Source organism: Vipera ursinii, assembly GCF_947247035.1.
Source record: "Vipera ursinii genome assembly, chromosome: 2".
In the NCBI taxonomy this organism is placed as follows: Eukaryota; Metazoa; Chordata; class Lepidosauria; order Squamata; family Viperidae; genus Vipera; species Vipera ursinii.
In genome coordinates, this window is record NC_139513.1 from 19,046,039 (window position 1) to 19,060,396 (window position 14,358).

The 14,358-nt window shown below is 48.6% G+C and overlaps 1 protein-coding gene across 2 annotated transcripts in view; it reads right to left on the reverse strand.

Moving 5' to 3' along the window:
* Positions 1 to 3,416: 3,416 nt before the first annotated feature.
* Positions 3,417 to 14,358, reverse strand: part of EHMT2 (euchromatic histone lysine methyltransferase 2) — a 48,232-nt gene continuing 37,290 nt past the window's right edge. Inside the window, exons 23-28 of one of the 2 annotated variants that reach the window (XM_083355633.1) lie at positions 13,934 to 14,011; positions 11,652 to 11,767; positions 10,261 to 10,347; positions 9,759 to 9,837; positions 7,664 to 7,839; positions 3,417 to 5,206 (exon numbers count right to left, since the gene is read on the reverse strand). In XM_083355633.1, coding sequence (XP_083211759.1) covers positions 5,026 to 5,206; positions 7,664 to 7,839; positions 9,759 to 9,837; positions 10,261 to 10,347; positions 11,652 to 11,767; positions 13,934 to 14,011 — 717 coding nt within the window. In that variant the 3' untranslated portion in view covers positions 3,417 to 5,025. Of the gene's footprint in view, positions 5,207 to 7,663; positions 7,840 to 9,758; positions 9,838 to 10,260; positions 10,348 to 11,651; positions 11,768 to 13,840; positions 14,012 to 14,358 lie in introns of those variants that run through there. The other variant, XR_014491605.1, reaches the window with a different exon arrangement.

Genomic DNA, 14,358 nt, shown 5'->3' on the forward strand with positions numbered 1-14,358 from the left:
TTTAGGAAGCCTTTGGAAACAGGAGTCCTTCAGGGATGCGAGAGCTTGCAATGAATCTGGCTACTTCAACGACAGAAGTTATACTTTCCATGATTGCAATAGTGTTGCGTTGATTGTATATTTCAATAGATTTGAAAATACTGAGAATTTCCTAATCCCTGTAAAGTGAGGTGCTGTACTTTGAAGCAGCACCAAAACATCCCTTATCAATCAGTGAGGATTATGAGAGCTGATTTCCAACTTCTCCTTACAGATTAAAGTGGAGGCTTGGTGGGTTAAGGATGTGCTCTGCAAGTGAGCAACTAATTTTCTTTTCCTGAATCATTGCATCATCCCCGAGGGGGCCATGTCTGCTTCTGCTTCCACCCTCTGCCGGAGGTTTTTACTGCACAAGGAAATACATCTACTTGTTTTAAGAACACCCAGCCCTATTCAGTCTCCCGATCACAATTCGTCCACCCTGAAACGCTACTTCCAGTTGCCTGTTGTGTTGGACTTCGACTCCCATCAGCCTCAGCTGCTAGCCTTATAACTTTTTATTTTCCATTTGCCTGTTTTTCTCTCCCCTTGATGCTTTGTAGGGAAAAAATGTCTCCTCTCTTTTAACCTTCTTCCTTTATTTACTTGGGTGGGAGGGGGGGAAAAAGGTTACCAGCCCACCGTTCCTGGTTTCCTTCCGACTGAGAAGTTTTCTCCATCAGCGAAGTTTGAAAGAATAGAGGACCTCTTTACAGAAGTGTTAAAGGGACGTGGTGGCTCAGTGGGTTAGGACGCTGAGCTTGTCGATCAGATGGTCGGCAGTTTCCCAGCTTCTGCCAACCTAGCAGTTCGAAAGCACGTAAAAAGGCAAGTAGAAAAATAGGGACCACTACGGTGGGAAGGTAACAGCGTTCCGTGCGCCTTTGGCGTCTAGTCATGCCGGCCACATGACCACGGAGACGTCCTCGGACAAGTGCTGGCTCTTTGGCTTTGAAATGGAGATGAAACGACTATCACGCATGTGCGGGGGAACCTTTACCTTTTCATACAAGTGAGAGGCAGTCAGGCCTGAAGAACTAAGGAGCTGCCTATTTTCACAAAATAAAACACAGATGCTTTCATGCAGTTCTGGATGGTTAGTCAGCCACGCCTTCTTCTTCGTCACTCTATTCTAGCAGTTCCCATACCCAAACTTCCTCCAGTTTAAACAGGTAGCTACAATCTACAAAGGCACCAATGGCTTGAGACCAGTTTACCTGCAAAATTAATGACAATCTGGGGTGGCCAAATCCTTTTTTGGGACCTCTGCCCCCTGGGAGTCACAACTGCTGAATACGGGAGTTGCTATTTTGTATACATCAAGGCAGGGCTTTTCAACCTTTTCACCCATTGTACCACTTTGAGGATATGGCAACATCCGAGTTCCATCAGTCGCCTGGCAAGGTGTCAAAAGCTTGATGACCCCCCCCCCCACAAAAAAGGAAAAAAGTGATGAAGTACAGGTAGTCCTCAACTTACAACAGTTTGCTTAGTGACTATTCGAAGTTACAATGGCACTGAAAAATGTGCCCCCCAAGCCACAGCCGAGCAAGACACCTGCCTGGCCGTCTGACGGCGCTCTTCCTCCTGTCTGAGGTTTTCATTGTTGTGGGCATTTCTGTTGAGGATTGGCAGCGAGGGTTGGGGGTATTTGGTTTTTATACCTCCCCCCCCTCTGCTGGGTGGTTGCAGCAGGTTTTGGTCACTTCACATGACCCTGGGACACTGTGACTGTCATAAATATGAATCAGTTGCCAAGCATCTGAATGTAAATGACAAGACCCTGGAGATGCTGCAACATTCCAGCTGATCGGCACTTTTGGGCTCAGCAGATGCACCAGGATCAATGCTGAGGTCCAGCTAGAGCCTGGCGCTGATCCTGGTGCTTTCACTGAGCCCTGACAGCCCTGCAGCTCCAGCCCTCTCTCACTTAGGCTTGTGCAGTGCTGCCACCGGTTCAGCTCATTCCCCTCCCTCGCTACTTTTCTAGGATGGTCGCGTACCACCTGCCAGATGCCAATGTACCACAGGTGGTACCCGTACCACTGGTTGAAAAGCCCTTCCTCAAGGAACAAACACATTAAACAAAATGTAAAATACTTCTTGCTGCTCAAGGAAAAATCCCAAGCTTCACCCATCTGTCTCTGCTCTCTGAGATTAATCCAGGTGGCCTGAAAAGTTGTGCAGTCAATAAGTAGCTTGTTAGTCCTTGTCACAGGTCTCAGGCTATAAAATTGTAAGCCTTTTTTTGACAATAGGAAATGCAAAGTGGGTCACCATGCAACCCTTTTTTTGTGTGGCAGCGAAATGAACGCGGTGGTCCAACTGAATGTGTCGATTGTTAAAGCAAACCCATTGTTCACTGTGTTTTGCCGGTAACCAGAAGTCAATGCCTGTTTCCAGCAAAACAAAGCCAATTTTTTATTTTTATTTTAATCCCATTTATATCCCGCCCTTCTCCGAAGACTCAGGGCGGCTTACAATTTAAGCGCAAACCAATGTGCTTAGCAATAGCCTTCATTCTATGTATATGCCTGCTTATTAGGGCTTCCCCCCCCCCCAAGCGGCATTATTACAAAGTCAGCTTATTGCCCCCAACAATCTGGGTCCTCATTTTACCTACCTCGGAAGGATGGAAGGCTGAGTCAACCTTGAGCCGGGTGGGATGCAAACCTGCACTAATTGCAGGCAACTGGTGTTACTTAAGGAGGCATTAGCCCACTGCTCCACCAATTGCAGTCACGTGTCTGTGGAGCTCTGCAAATGGATGTAAATATGGGCTGGTTGCCAAGTGCCCAAAATGCAGTCATGTGACTGAGTGGGGCAGACATCAGAACCCAATTTTAAGTACCTTTTTTAGGGGGAGGTCCATTGTGTCTTTGAATGCTCGCTAAGCGACCTGTCATAAATTGAGGACTACTTGTAAAGGGCTAGCTGTATCATTGAGCGGAAAGCAGTGGCTTGTTAGTGCAAGTGTTAATAAGGGCAGCAAAGAATTATTTAAATCGCTCATTTAACAGGGGCCCCCAACCCCTGGCCTGTGGACAGGCACCGGGCTGCAGCCTGCCAGAAACTGGGCCGCAGAAAGAACCTCTCTCCACGGAACTGGCCCTTGGTTCCCATAAGTTTGGGGGATGCTGATTTAAAGCACTGTTCACTTTAAGCACAGGAAGAGATAGGAACGTTTAGGGGGATCATATATCTGATGCCAAAGGGATTTGATTAGCTCTGGGTCTTGTGGATCTGGAGATCTGATTTATTTCTTGTCCTCAGCAGCCAAATGAAATATACTGGGGCAGATACGGGAATTAGGAAGAAGAATGCGGGTTGCAGGCATTTCCTTGACCGAGGAATAGAGAACAAAGCGATTAAATAAGGTTCAAGCCGATGCAGTTACCTTTCATCATATCAAAATCCACCAGGTTGCCAACCTTTATTGGTTTTATACGGTGCGAGAAAATGACATTATAAAACCCCCAAGTTATGAAACCCATACAAAAAGAGACCGAGATAATAAGGCTGGCCCTCAAAACCGAGTCAAACCTCTTTTGCTGGGGTTGAACAGGGAGAAAAGAAGTAAAAAAAAAAAATCCCACCTCAAAGAGAGAACAGACAAACCACTGCTCCAACTCAAAAGTGAAACTTGATCCAAAATGAACTTGCCCCAGAGGAGAAGGGAAACTACGGACATGGGCCCTTCCAGTCACAACACACATCCACACATAAACACAAGTACACTAGGGGATGGCAAAAAGGCCTTTCAAGTTGATCCTTGGTTTCTAAACCTGAAAGCCTTCCCAGGATGTGTTGATGCACAAAACTCCCCACGCACATCCTGGCTGCAATGGAATTTGGACACCTTTTCTTGCTTCTCCGCTCAGGAAGGGGAAAAAAAAAAGCATTCCCAAGCCTTTGGTGGAGGCTGTTTTTTTTTGGCCCAGAAAGCTGGAGAGAGCTCCCAATTTCTTGCATTTACTGGCTGCCTCCAGATAGAGTGGTGGTCTTCAAACTTGGCCGCTTTTATGACTCGTGGACTTCAGCTCCTAGAATTCCTCAGCCAGCATGCATGCAAGTTTGAAGACCCCTGAGATAGAGGAAATACGAGGCACGGAATGGGACAACTCGCCTCAGCCCATTCGCCACGGCCAATTAGCTGCAGGACAATTCCAGCAATTCAATTTACTTAGTGGAAAATAATTTTAAAAATAAGTTTAATTTTGGCCATTTACATTTTGTCATCCTTTCTTTCATGATTCTAGGGGACTACTGGTGGGACTCTTGTCCCGTGGCAGGTTGTTCTGCGGTGAGTTGACCGCGGCGAAATGGCCATGGTGAGTTGTCGTAGACCAGGGGGTCTTCAAATGTGGCCCTTTTACGACTTGTGGACTTCAACTCCCAGAATTCCTTACCCAGCGTGCCTGGCGGAGGAATTCTGGGAATTGAAGTCCACAAGTCGTAAAAGCGACCAAGTTTGAAGATCCCTGTCGTAGACCCACAGAGGCAGGTGTCAAAAGATCTGGCTGGGTCACATAAAAAGGTTAGTGAGCTGAGGGAAGAGAGAAAAGGGCAAAACGGCCTCAGATTCACTTCAAAATAAAATCTATTGGAAGAAGACACCCCCACCCCTCCCGCTTCTCTGGTCTCCCCCGGATGTTTCTCCATCAGACCATTAAGAGTCAGATTTTGTGCGTGCATCAGTTGTGAGGAAAACCTTCAGGCGCACAGTTCTCCTGGGCCAAGCGTTGTCTTTTGTGGCGGAGGTTTCCTTTCCTTTCACACCCGGACACCCCAGCCCACCCATCTCCAGACACGCGTCTTCCGCCTTCTTCTCTGCTTCCGCCAACGTGGCATTTCTTAAGGCAAATTCCTCTTGGAGCAGAGCAGCTTTGGTGTTCCAAACGCGAAGCCGAGCGGAAGTCCACGGTGGGTGGAAGAAAGGGGGAAGTCAGGGGTGGGGCCGGGAGAAGGAGAAGCGATTCCACATGCAGAGGGGCAACGGACCCCCGCTTAAGCCTGGGAGGCAGGAAAGCTGCTGCTGTCCGGCAACACATCCTGGTGAGCCTCCAGACGAGCCAGGCGGCTCTGTTCCAGGGCAATCGCTTCCGCCGAATGTTTGCATTTCTCCGAACCACACTGGCAGGTGAAGTATTTGCTTTTGATGTCCCAGAAACGGTCCCCATAGTCAAATCTGCAGCCCAGTTTACACGGGGGAGGAGGGAGGGAGGGAGGGAGAGAGAGAGAGAGAGAGAGAGAGAGAAACAACAACATAAAGATGACTTAGTTCAGCCTGAAAACCTGAATGATCCAGCTTTTTTTAAAACCCCAAAGTGTTCAGGGACAAAAATATCTCACGGGTCATGTCTCCTGCCTCTCTTGTACGAACGGACGGACTCTCGTCAGCCTTCCCAGGCAGAACCAGACAGGATACACAACCGGAGGAGCTAAATTCTACTTTATTGTAACCCCATCTTAACAGAATCTGGCAGGTCTGAAAATATAAATCTCCTGCTGTCTGATAAGTTAAGGGAGGGCTTTTTTTCCCCCCTTAGGTTTCTTTCTCTGCTTGTCAGGACCCACCCCAAACCACGTCTTAGGAAAACAAAAACTCTTGGAGTCAGTTCTAGTCCAAAAGGAATTTTTACTAGGACATGCTTGGTTGTGGAAATACAAGACAGGACTTGGTATTGTTTTACGAATTGAAACTTTATAAAGAGTTCCTGGTTCAATCCCACTTCCCTCAACCCCATTTGGTCAGCCCCCCCCCATCATTTTACTTCGTGTCATCCCTTTCATGGGAAAAAGGGAACTTCGGATCTTTACGGTTATTGTCTTCTTCCTTTAGATTCAAATGGAGACACAGGCCAGATGCCTTCTTCCCTAACCCTCCCCTTTGTTCCCCCAGTTCAAAAGGTTTCCCTTGGTCTTTGAAATAACCTAAGGCAGGCTGAATCCACATCCGCTCCTCCTTCCTCGGGAGATGGCAGAATCCATGGGGGGGGGGGAAATAATGTTTTAAACATACATTTATGGATGTGATATAAATGGATTCTGACACTGACTGTTATGCGGCTCTGGGCTCCCTCTACCCCCCAAGATAATACGCCTTTTATCTGATTGTTCCATAGGCAGCATCTCCTCTCCTCTTTAAAGGTCATTCCCATATACTATTCTCTTTGGTCCACTTTTCCGAGCACCCTTCCCCCCAGTGAAAGAAGGCAGAAGCTATAAAGGAGTCTTTCAGTTGGGGGTCCCTACCAAGGGGAGGTTCTGAGCCCACGTTCACCTTTGTTCGATTCCTGTTAACGGTGTGAGAATGACCTGTGGAAACAGGAGGAGGAAGAGCCGCAGACCAGACAATAATCAGATAAGAGGCAGCCTAGCCTGCAGCAGCAGGAGTGTGGGCGTGGCAAACATTTCATAAGAGTCTCTTCCTGGTTTTTTGGACTGTAAAGGCAACCGGGGAACGGGGCGGGGGGGGGGACTGGATTATCAGACTGGCAAGATTCTGTTGATGATACATCGGATTAGAATAAAGTAGAATTAGTTCGCATGGACACGGCTTACCATCTTGACTAGCTCACCATCTTGCAGGTCTAAAAATACCATTCTCCCTCTGTTGCCAAAGACCCGGGGTTCTCTGATAGACAGATTTACCGGTCGCACTTAAAAGTGCTAAATGTTGAGAGTCACCATGACGATATTTGCAGAAGAGTGCAGCTCCCCTCAGTGTTCTGAATCTGCAACCACTTCCTGGCTAATTCCTCACAACGATGTCTCTTTACACACACACACACACACACACACACACACACACACACACACACACACTCTTCCCCCTGAGACTGACCCAAGTTCTTCACCAGTCCTGGCCAATTCTTCACAACACACACACACACACACACACACACACAATTCCCCCTGAGACTGACCCAAGTTCTTCACCAGTCCTGGCCAATTCCTCACAATGATGTCTCTTCATACACACACACACACACACAAAACACACAATTCCCCCAGAGACTGACCCAAGTTCTTCACCAGTCCTGGCCAATTCCTCACAACGATACACACCCACCCACCCACCCACCCATACACACACACACAATTCCCCCTGAGACTGACCTAAGTTCTTCACCAGTCCTGGCCAATTCCTCACAATGATGTCTCTTCATACACACACACACACACACACAAAACACACAATTCCCCCTGAGACTGACCCAAGTTCTTCACCAGTCCTGGTCAATTCCTCACAACGATACACACCCACCCACCCACCCACCCACCCACACACACACACACACACACACACACAATTCCCCCTGAGACTGACCTAAGTTCTTCACCAGTCCTGGCCAATTCCTCACAATGATGTCTCTTCATACACACACACACACACACACACACAAAACACACAAATCCCCCTGAGACTGACCCACGTTCTTCACCAGTCCTGGCCAATTCCTCACAGTGATGTCTCTTCATACACACACACACACACACACAAACACACACACACACACACACACAAAACACACAATTCCCTCTGAGACTGACCCAAGTTCTTCACCAGTCCTGGCCAATTCCTCACAACGATACACACCCACACCCACACCCCACACCCACAATTCCCCCTGAGACTGACCCAAGTTCTTCGCCAGTCTGAATGTCCCGGCTGCTGAAGAAAGCAATGCGGGGGAAGCGCAGGTCCTGGTGCAACATGAAGACTCGTACGGGGATAATATTAGGATCACACAAGTGGTTGATGAAGCGGCTGACATTGCCATAATAACGGGCATCAATGCAGTAAACCTCGCCATCCTGTAAGAGGGAAGACCCAAATTATGATCAAAGCTCTTCGGAACAGTACTAGAATCCCAGGGCTGGAAGAGGTCATCTGGTCCAATTAGATGGCCAGGGCAGGAATTTTTAGGCCATCCCTGGCAGATGGCTGAGGAATTCTGGGAATGGAAGTCCAGCTACCTTAAAGCAGTCAAGGCTGAGAAACATGTGCAATCTGTATAGCAGACATGTCAAACACAAGGCCCGGGGGCCGGATCCAGCCCGCGAAGTGGTTTCATGCGGCCCGTGAAGCCATCCTGGAAACAGTGAGGGAGCGGCCCCCACTGCCTTGGCCCTGGCCCAGAGACCCTCCTCCTGCCAGAGACCCCCAGATCTGTCCCACTCCTGCCCAGGCCCCCATAGGCACCCTTGATGCGGACGATGTAGAGCTGGCCACGCCCACCCAGTAGGCCATACGCACTCTAGCCACGCCCACCCAGTAGGCCACGCCCACCATGGCCACACCCACCCGGCCCCCTGAGGGCAACCGCCATGCTGATGCGGCCCTCAATGAAATTGAGTTTGACACCCCTGCTGTATAGGATTCACGGGACACGGGGTCTGTACATGCCATCCATAGTTCTGGGCCACTCTAGGAGGAGAAGAACTGGCAGGCTGCAAAAATACTAGAGACAACAGCTCTAGGCTGCAAAAAATCTGCATGGCCTTCAGATAACAGCTAAAAGTATGCTTTTAACGCAAGGCTCCCAAACCCTCCGGCCGCAGCCCACTACCGGGCTGCGGCCTGTCTGGAACTGAGCCACACAAGCGACAGGTGAGCATGCGTGTATGCACAGCTCCACTTGTGCAATTGGCGAGCACTGGCGCACAAAGCTCCATTTGCACAAGTGGTGGGCGTTCGCGCTGGCACATGAAGCTCCACTTGTGCAAATGGAGTTGAGCGCTCAACTTCCCCTCCCCCCCCCTCCACCGGTCCAAGCTGGAAAGTTTGGGGACCACTGCTTTAATGTATCCCTTTGCTACCCCCTAGTGGTCAATCTAATCACTCACAGTCAGCTACCTTGTTGCTCCAGCTCCTCCTACTGTAATTTCTACAAACTCCAGCCCTGCAGATCATAACCAGGTCGTTGCTTTTCTGTTCTTGAAAGATCAAAGATTTGCGCTCCCTCCATGCCTCAAGGAAGCTGCTACTCCGGCCTTATCTTTATTTATGCCTCACTGCCTAACTCCTGCAGCCCTTCTTCTGAAATGAGGATCGGTGCTCCTCATTTTGTGAACAGGAGTTATGTCCTAAAACCTCCCCAAGAATACAGGCAGTCCTCGAATTACAACCGTGATGGAGCCTACCTACCATGGTCATGACTTGTGACAGTTGCAAATCAGGTCGTCCACATGCCTGATTTTACAACTTTTTTTTCACGGCAGTCATTAAGCAGCTATCACGGTTGTTAAGGGAACCCACGGTTCACACTATGGGATGGTTTTCTTGCCAGAGATGTTGAGTAATTCATTGCAGTTGTTAAGTTAGTAACCCGGTCACTAAATGAATCTGGCTTCCCCTTTAACTTTGCTCGTCAGCAGATCATATGACGCCCCCCCCCTCCCGGGACACTGCAGTCGTCATAAATACGAGTCAGTTGCCAAGTGTCTGAATTTTGATCGGGTGACTGTGGGGTTGCTGCAACCGTCGTGTGAAAAACGGTCAGAAGTCACTATTTTATTTATTTATTTATTTATTTATTTATTTATTTATTTATTTATTTATTTATTTATTTATTTATTTAATTTATATACCGCCCTTCTCCCGAAGGACTTTCATTGCTGTTGTAATTCCGAATGGTCACTAAATGAACTGTTGTATGTCGAGGACTACCTGTACGAAGATAGGTGTAAGAAACAGTCTTTCTCTCATCCGATCCCCAATATCTGGACTTTACCTTATTGTCTAGATCAAACAGGTACGAGTCATCTTCCCTTACGTCAGCTTCTGCATCAGAAATCAGTTCTCCTACATACCTTTTAAGAGAAGGAGGCATAATGAGGGGAGAGAGGTTAGAGGAGGATTCGTCTCCTTAAAGCCAGCATGTTACTACAAGCCCCCAATCCTGGAGGCATATAGCAATTCCCCCCACCGCCGCCCCCCTATATAAAGGGAAGCTCCACATGAAAACCAGTTTCTTTCTTTTTTTTATTGAAAAGTTTTACAATACATTTTATCTTTAACAAAAACAAAACCCCACCCAACCCCCTCCCCTCCCACCCTCTTCCCACTCCCCAAACCTCCCCAGCCTCCCTCCCTTCCCCCTTCCCGACTCCCCAGAGCTAAGTACAGGGTATAAAAATACAAACAATCATAATCTACGTTATGCAAACAATCATAAACTACTAAAACTATCGCACTTTAACTCATATAAATTAACTCCAAACAGTTTCACTCACTCGCATATGAAGGTTCCCTGGGGGATGGTCTGAAGGGCGCGGACCCCCCAACCCATTTTTGCCGTTCGGTACAGCTGCAGGCGAACCCTTCAATCAAGAACATACCAAACAGAAAAGATGCAGTTTTTGAAAAGGTAAAAGTTCACTGGCTGGGGGATTGTGGAAGTTGAAGTCCATTCGTCAGAAAGTTGCTAAGTTGCTACGGTTGAGAAACACTGCTATAGAGCAGCAGGGCTTTTCGACCTTTTCACCCATTGTACCACTTTTAGGATATGGCAACATCCGAGTACCACCAGTCGCCTAGCAAGGTGTCAAAAATTTGATACCCTCCCCCAAAAGTGATGAAGTACAGGTAGTCCTCGACTTACAACAGTTCGCTTGGTGACTGTTTGAAGTTACAACGGCGCTGAAAAAAGGGCACCCCAAGCCACAGCCGAGCAAGACACCGGCCTGCCTGCCCGGTGGCATTCTTCCTCCTGTCCGAGGTTTTCATTGTTGTGAGCATTTCTTTTGAGGATTGGCAGCGAGGGTGGGGTGGGGGGGAGTTTGGTTTTTATTCCCCCCCTCTGCTGGGTGGTTGCAGCAGGTTTTGGTCACTTCACATGACCCTGGGACACTGTGACCATCATAAATATGAATCAGTTGCCAAGCATCTGAATGTAAATGACAAGACCCTGGAGATGCTGCAACATTCCAGCTGATCGGCGTTTCTTCTGGGCTCAGCAGAAGCACTGGGATCAGCGCCGAGCTCCAGCTGGAGCCTGGCGCTGATCCTGGCGCTTCTGTTGAGCCCTGCAGCTCCAACCGTCTCTCGCTCAGGCTTGTGCGGTGCTGCCACCGGTTCAGCTCATTCCCCTCCCCCGCTACCACTTTTCTAGGATGGTCGCGTACCACCTGCCAGGTGCCAATGTACCACAGGTGGTACCCGTACCACTGGTTGAAAAGCCCTGCTATAGAGTACTAAAAATAAAGGGGGGAGCCCAAGAACAGGCTATGATATCCACTGGAAGAAGGTGGGACATAATATAACAAGTAATAATGAGACAATGACAAGAGAGAGAGGGGGGGAGGGGAGGGGGTTGGAGGAAGGGGGAGAGGGTGGGGGAGGGAGGGAGAGGGAGGGGAAAGAGAAAGACGAAGGGGGGAGAGGTTGGGGGAGGGAGAGGGAGAGGGAGAGAGAGAGAGAGAGAGAGAGAGAACCGGCTTTTGTGCCTAAGGCAGGACTAGCACTTGAGCCTTTATGCTCCTACTCCAGCTGTGAAAGTGCTGGACCAAATTGGTCCTCTGCTGGATATTTTAAGTCTCTGTTCTTTTAACCCAGAAACAATTTCTGCAATTTTTTTTTCCAGTTTGGGAGACAGTGAGAGCAATAAAGCAATCAAAGATCTCACTTGATGCCGCCTTGCACCACCCGGTTTTTGCAGTTCCTCCAACAGGTGCAGGCCTGGTTGCATTCAAAGATCAAAGGGGGCTCAATCTTGTTGAACTCTTGTAGCAAACGTCCGTCCTGCAGAGAGAGAGAGAGAGAGAAAGAGAGAGAGAGAGAGAGAGAGAAAGGGAGGTGACGCTGATGGTTCCATTGCCATGGTAACAGCCTCTCTTTCATGTGAGGTTGATGGGGATGCAAGCTGGCATCATTTCCCCCTCCACAACTGCTTTCCAAATGAGCAAGAGTTTGGGGAGAGGCAGGGAGGGGTAAAGAGGAATTGTCAACTTCTTAAATTAAAAATAAAGGTCTGGGTTACCAGGGGATACGTATTAGGATCTAGTTATGCAATGGCCAGGATTAAAAAGAGACTGGACAGTCACTTGTCTCAAATGGGATAGGCTCTTCTGCTTGAGCAGAGTTGGACTAGAAGACCTCCAAGGTCCCTTCCAACTCTTTGTAATTCTGGATTTTAATGTCACATTGGCCACTGAGGTCCGCACATCTTAAAATTCCTGAGGTTGAGAAACACTGGTCTAGACCAGAGGTCCCCAACCTTTTGGGCACCAGGGACCATTTCCATAGAGAGGTTTTTCCACGGACCAGAGGGGGCATGGGTTTTGTGTGCTGCCTGCATCCCATGGATGGGGCTTTGCTTGTTTGTGCAGATCGGTTGCTGGCATGCCGTGGCCCGGTACCGGTCCACCGACCGGGGGTTGGGGACCCCTGGTCTAGACCCATAAACTATGGCAATGCCAAGGGAGATAAGTCTGATGTTGCTATCTCCTAAGTTCTAATTCAGTGTCTCTCAACCTGGGCCAACTTTCAGATGTGTGGACTTCAACTCCCAGAATTCTCCAGCCAGGATGGGGTTGGCTGGGAATTCTGGGAGCTGAAGTCCACACATCTGAAAGTTGCCCCAGTTGACAAAAGCGATACAGGTAGTCTTTGACCTACAACCACAATGGAGCCCAACATTTCTGTGGCTAAGTGAGACATCTGTGACATCCGTTTTACGACCTTTCTTGCCAATCACTGCAGTTGTGAAATTAGTAACACGGTTGTTAAGTGAATCTGGCTTCCCCACTGACTTTGCTTATCAGGAAGTCCCAAAAGGTCATCACATGACCTGGGACACTGCAACCGTCAAAAATATGAGACAGTTGCGAAGCATTTGAATTTGGATCACATGACCATGGGGATGCTGCAACGGTCTGAAAAGTGGTCACAAGTCACTTTTTCAGTGCCGTTGTAACTCTGAGTGGTCACTAAATGAATTCTCGTAAATTGAGGACTTCTTGTACTGCTGTTGTTCTCCCCTGAAGAGGGAGGGGATGAAGCAAAGTCCCCTGTCCAGCATATCAGGAAGCATCTCCATAAGAATAAGGAAAAGCAAGGAGAAGACAAAGAAACCTCTTTTTAGAAAAGGCAGTAACAGAACAACAGAGAGTTGGAAGGGACCTTGGAGGTCTTCTAGTCCAACCCCCTACTCAAGCAGGAGACCTATCCCATTTCAGATAAACGGTTGTCCAGTCAAGAATCAACAGCCTTCCCTTCTGAAAAAGGAGGAGTTTTTAATGGTTCGTACTGGATTAGAAATGGGGAAGGGAGGATCTGGGTTCAAGTCCTATTTGAAGCTCAGGATGATTTGGGGCCAGTACTTCTATCTTAGCTCACCCTGCCTTAAAGGATGGGGTAACTGACGCGGTGGGTCAGTGGGTTAGGACGCTGAGCTTGTCGATCAGAAGGTTGGCAGTTTGGCGGGTCGAATCCCGAGTGCCGCATAACAGAGTGAGCGCCTGTTACGTGTCCCAGCTTCTGCCAACCTAGCAGTTCGAAAGCACGTAAAAATGCAAGTAGAAAAATAGGGACCACTACGGTGGGAAGGTAACAGCGTTCCGTGCGCCTTTGGCGTCTAGTCATGCTGGCCACATGACCACGGAGACGTCCTCGGACAAGCGCTGGCTCTTCGGCTTTGAAACGGAGATGAGCACCGGCCCCTAGAGTTGGAAACGACTAGCACGCATGTGCGGGGGAACCTTTACCTTTAACTGTCTGCTGCTTTAGGTGCCGGATAAGAAATTGTTATTAAGTATTAAAAACCCAGGGAAACGGGTTAGCAAAGGCAGGTTGTAGCTGAGTAACATTTCTCACATGCATCCAAGTAGATTTTTCCGCACATCCTCAGTCTGAGGGTTTCCAGTTTGCTAAGCAGCTCTTCTGCCCCACTCAAAGGCACCACCTCACCTTGTCATACCAGCAGCGGATGCTAAGCTGTCCACAGAGACAATTGCTGGAGGAACAGTCGTCCTGGCACGTGCAATGCTGCCAACATAAGAAGAGAGGTGAAAACAGAGGTGACACGGCAGGTGATGGTACCAAACATCATCCCAGCCTCTGTGCCGGTGTGTTTTTCAACTTGAAGAAAAAGGGACTTCAACTCCCAGAATTATCTTGGCTGGAGAATTCTGGGAATTCACCCAACTTAAAATCGACAAGGTGGAACAAACACTGCTCTAGGCTAAAGCAGCTAGGTAGCCTCTCCAGATGGAGGAAACACATAAACCATAGTTCTGGGCCACAGGCAAAGCCAGCCATTGAGAAAGCTAGAAGTAGCAGAAATGGGAGGCCAGAAGCCGTATCTAACAGATAGCCTTGTTACTACCATGTCA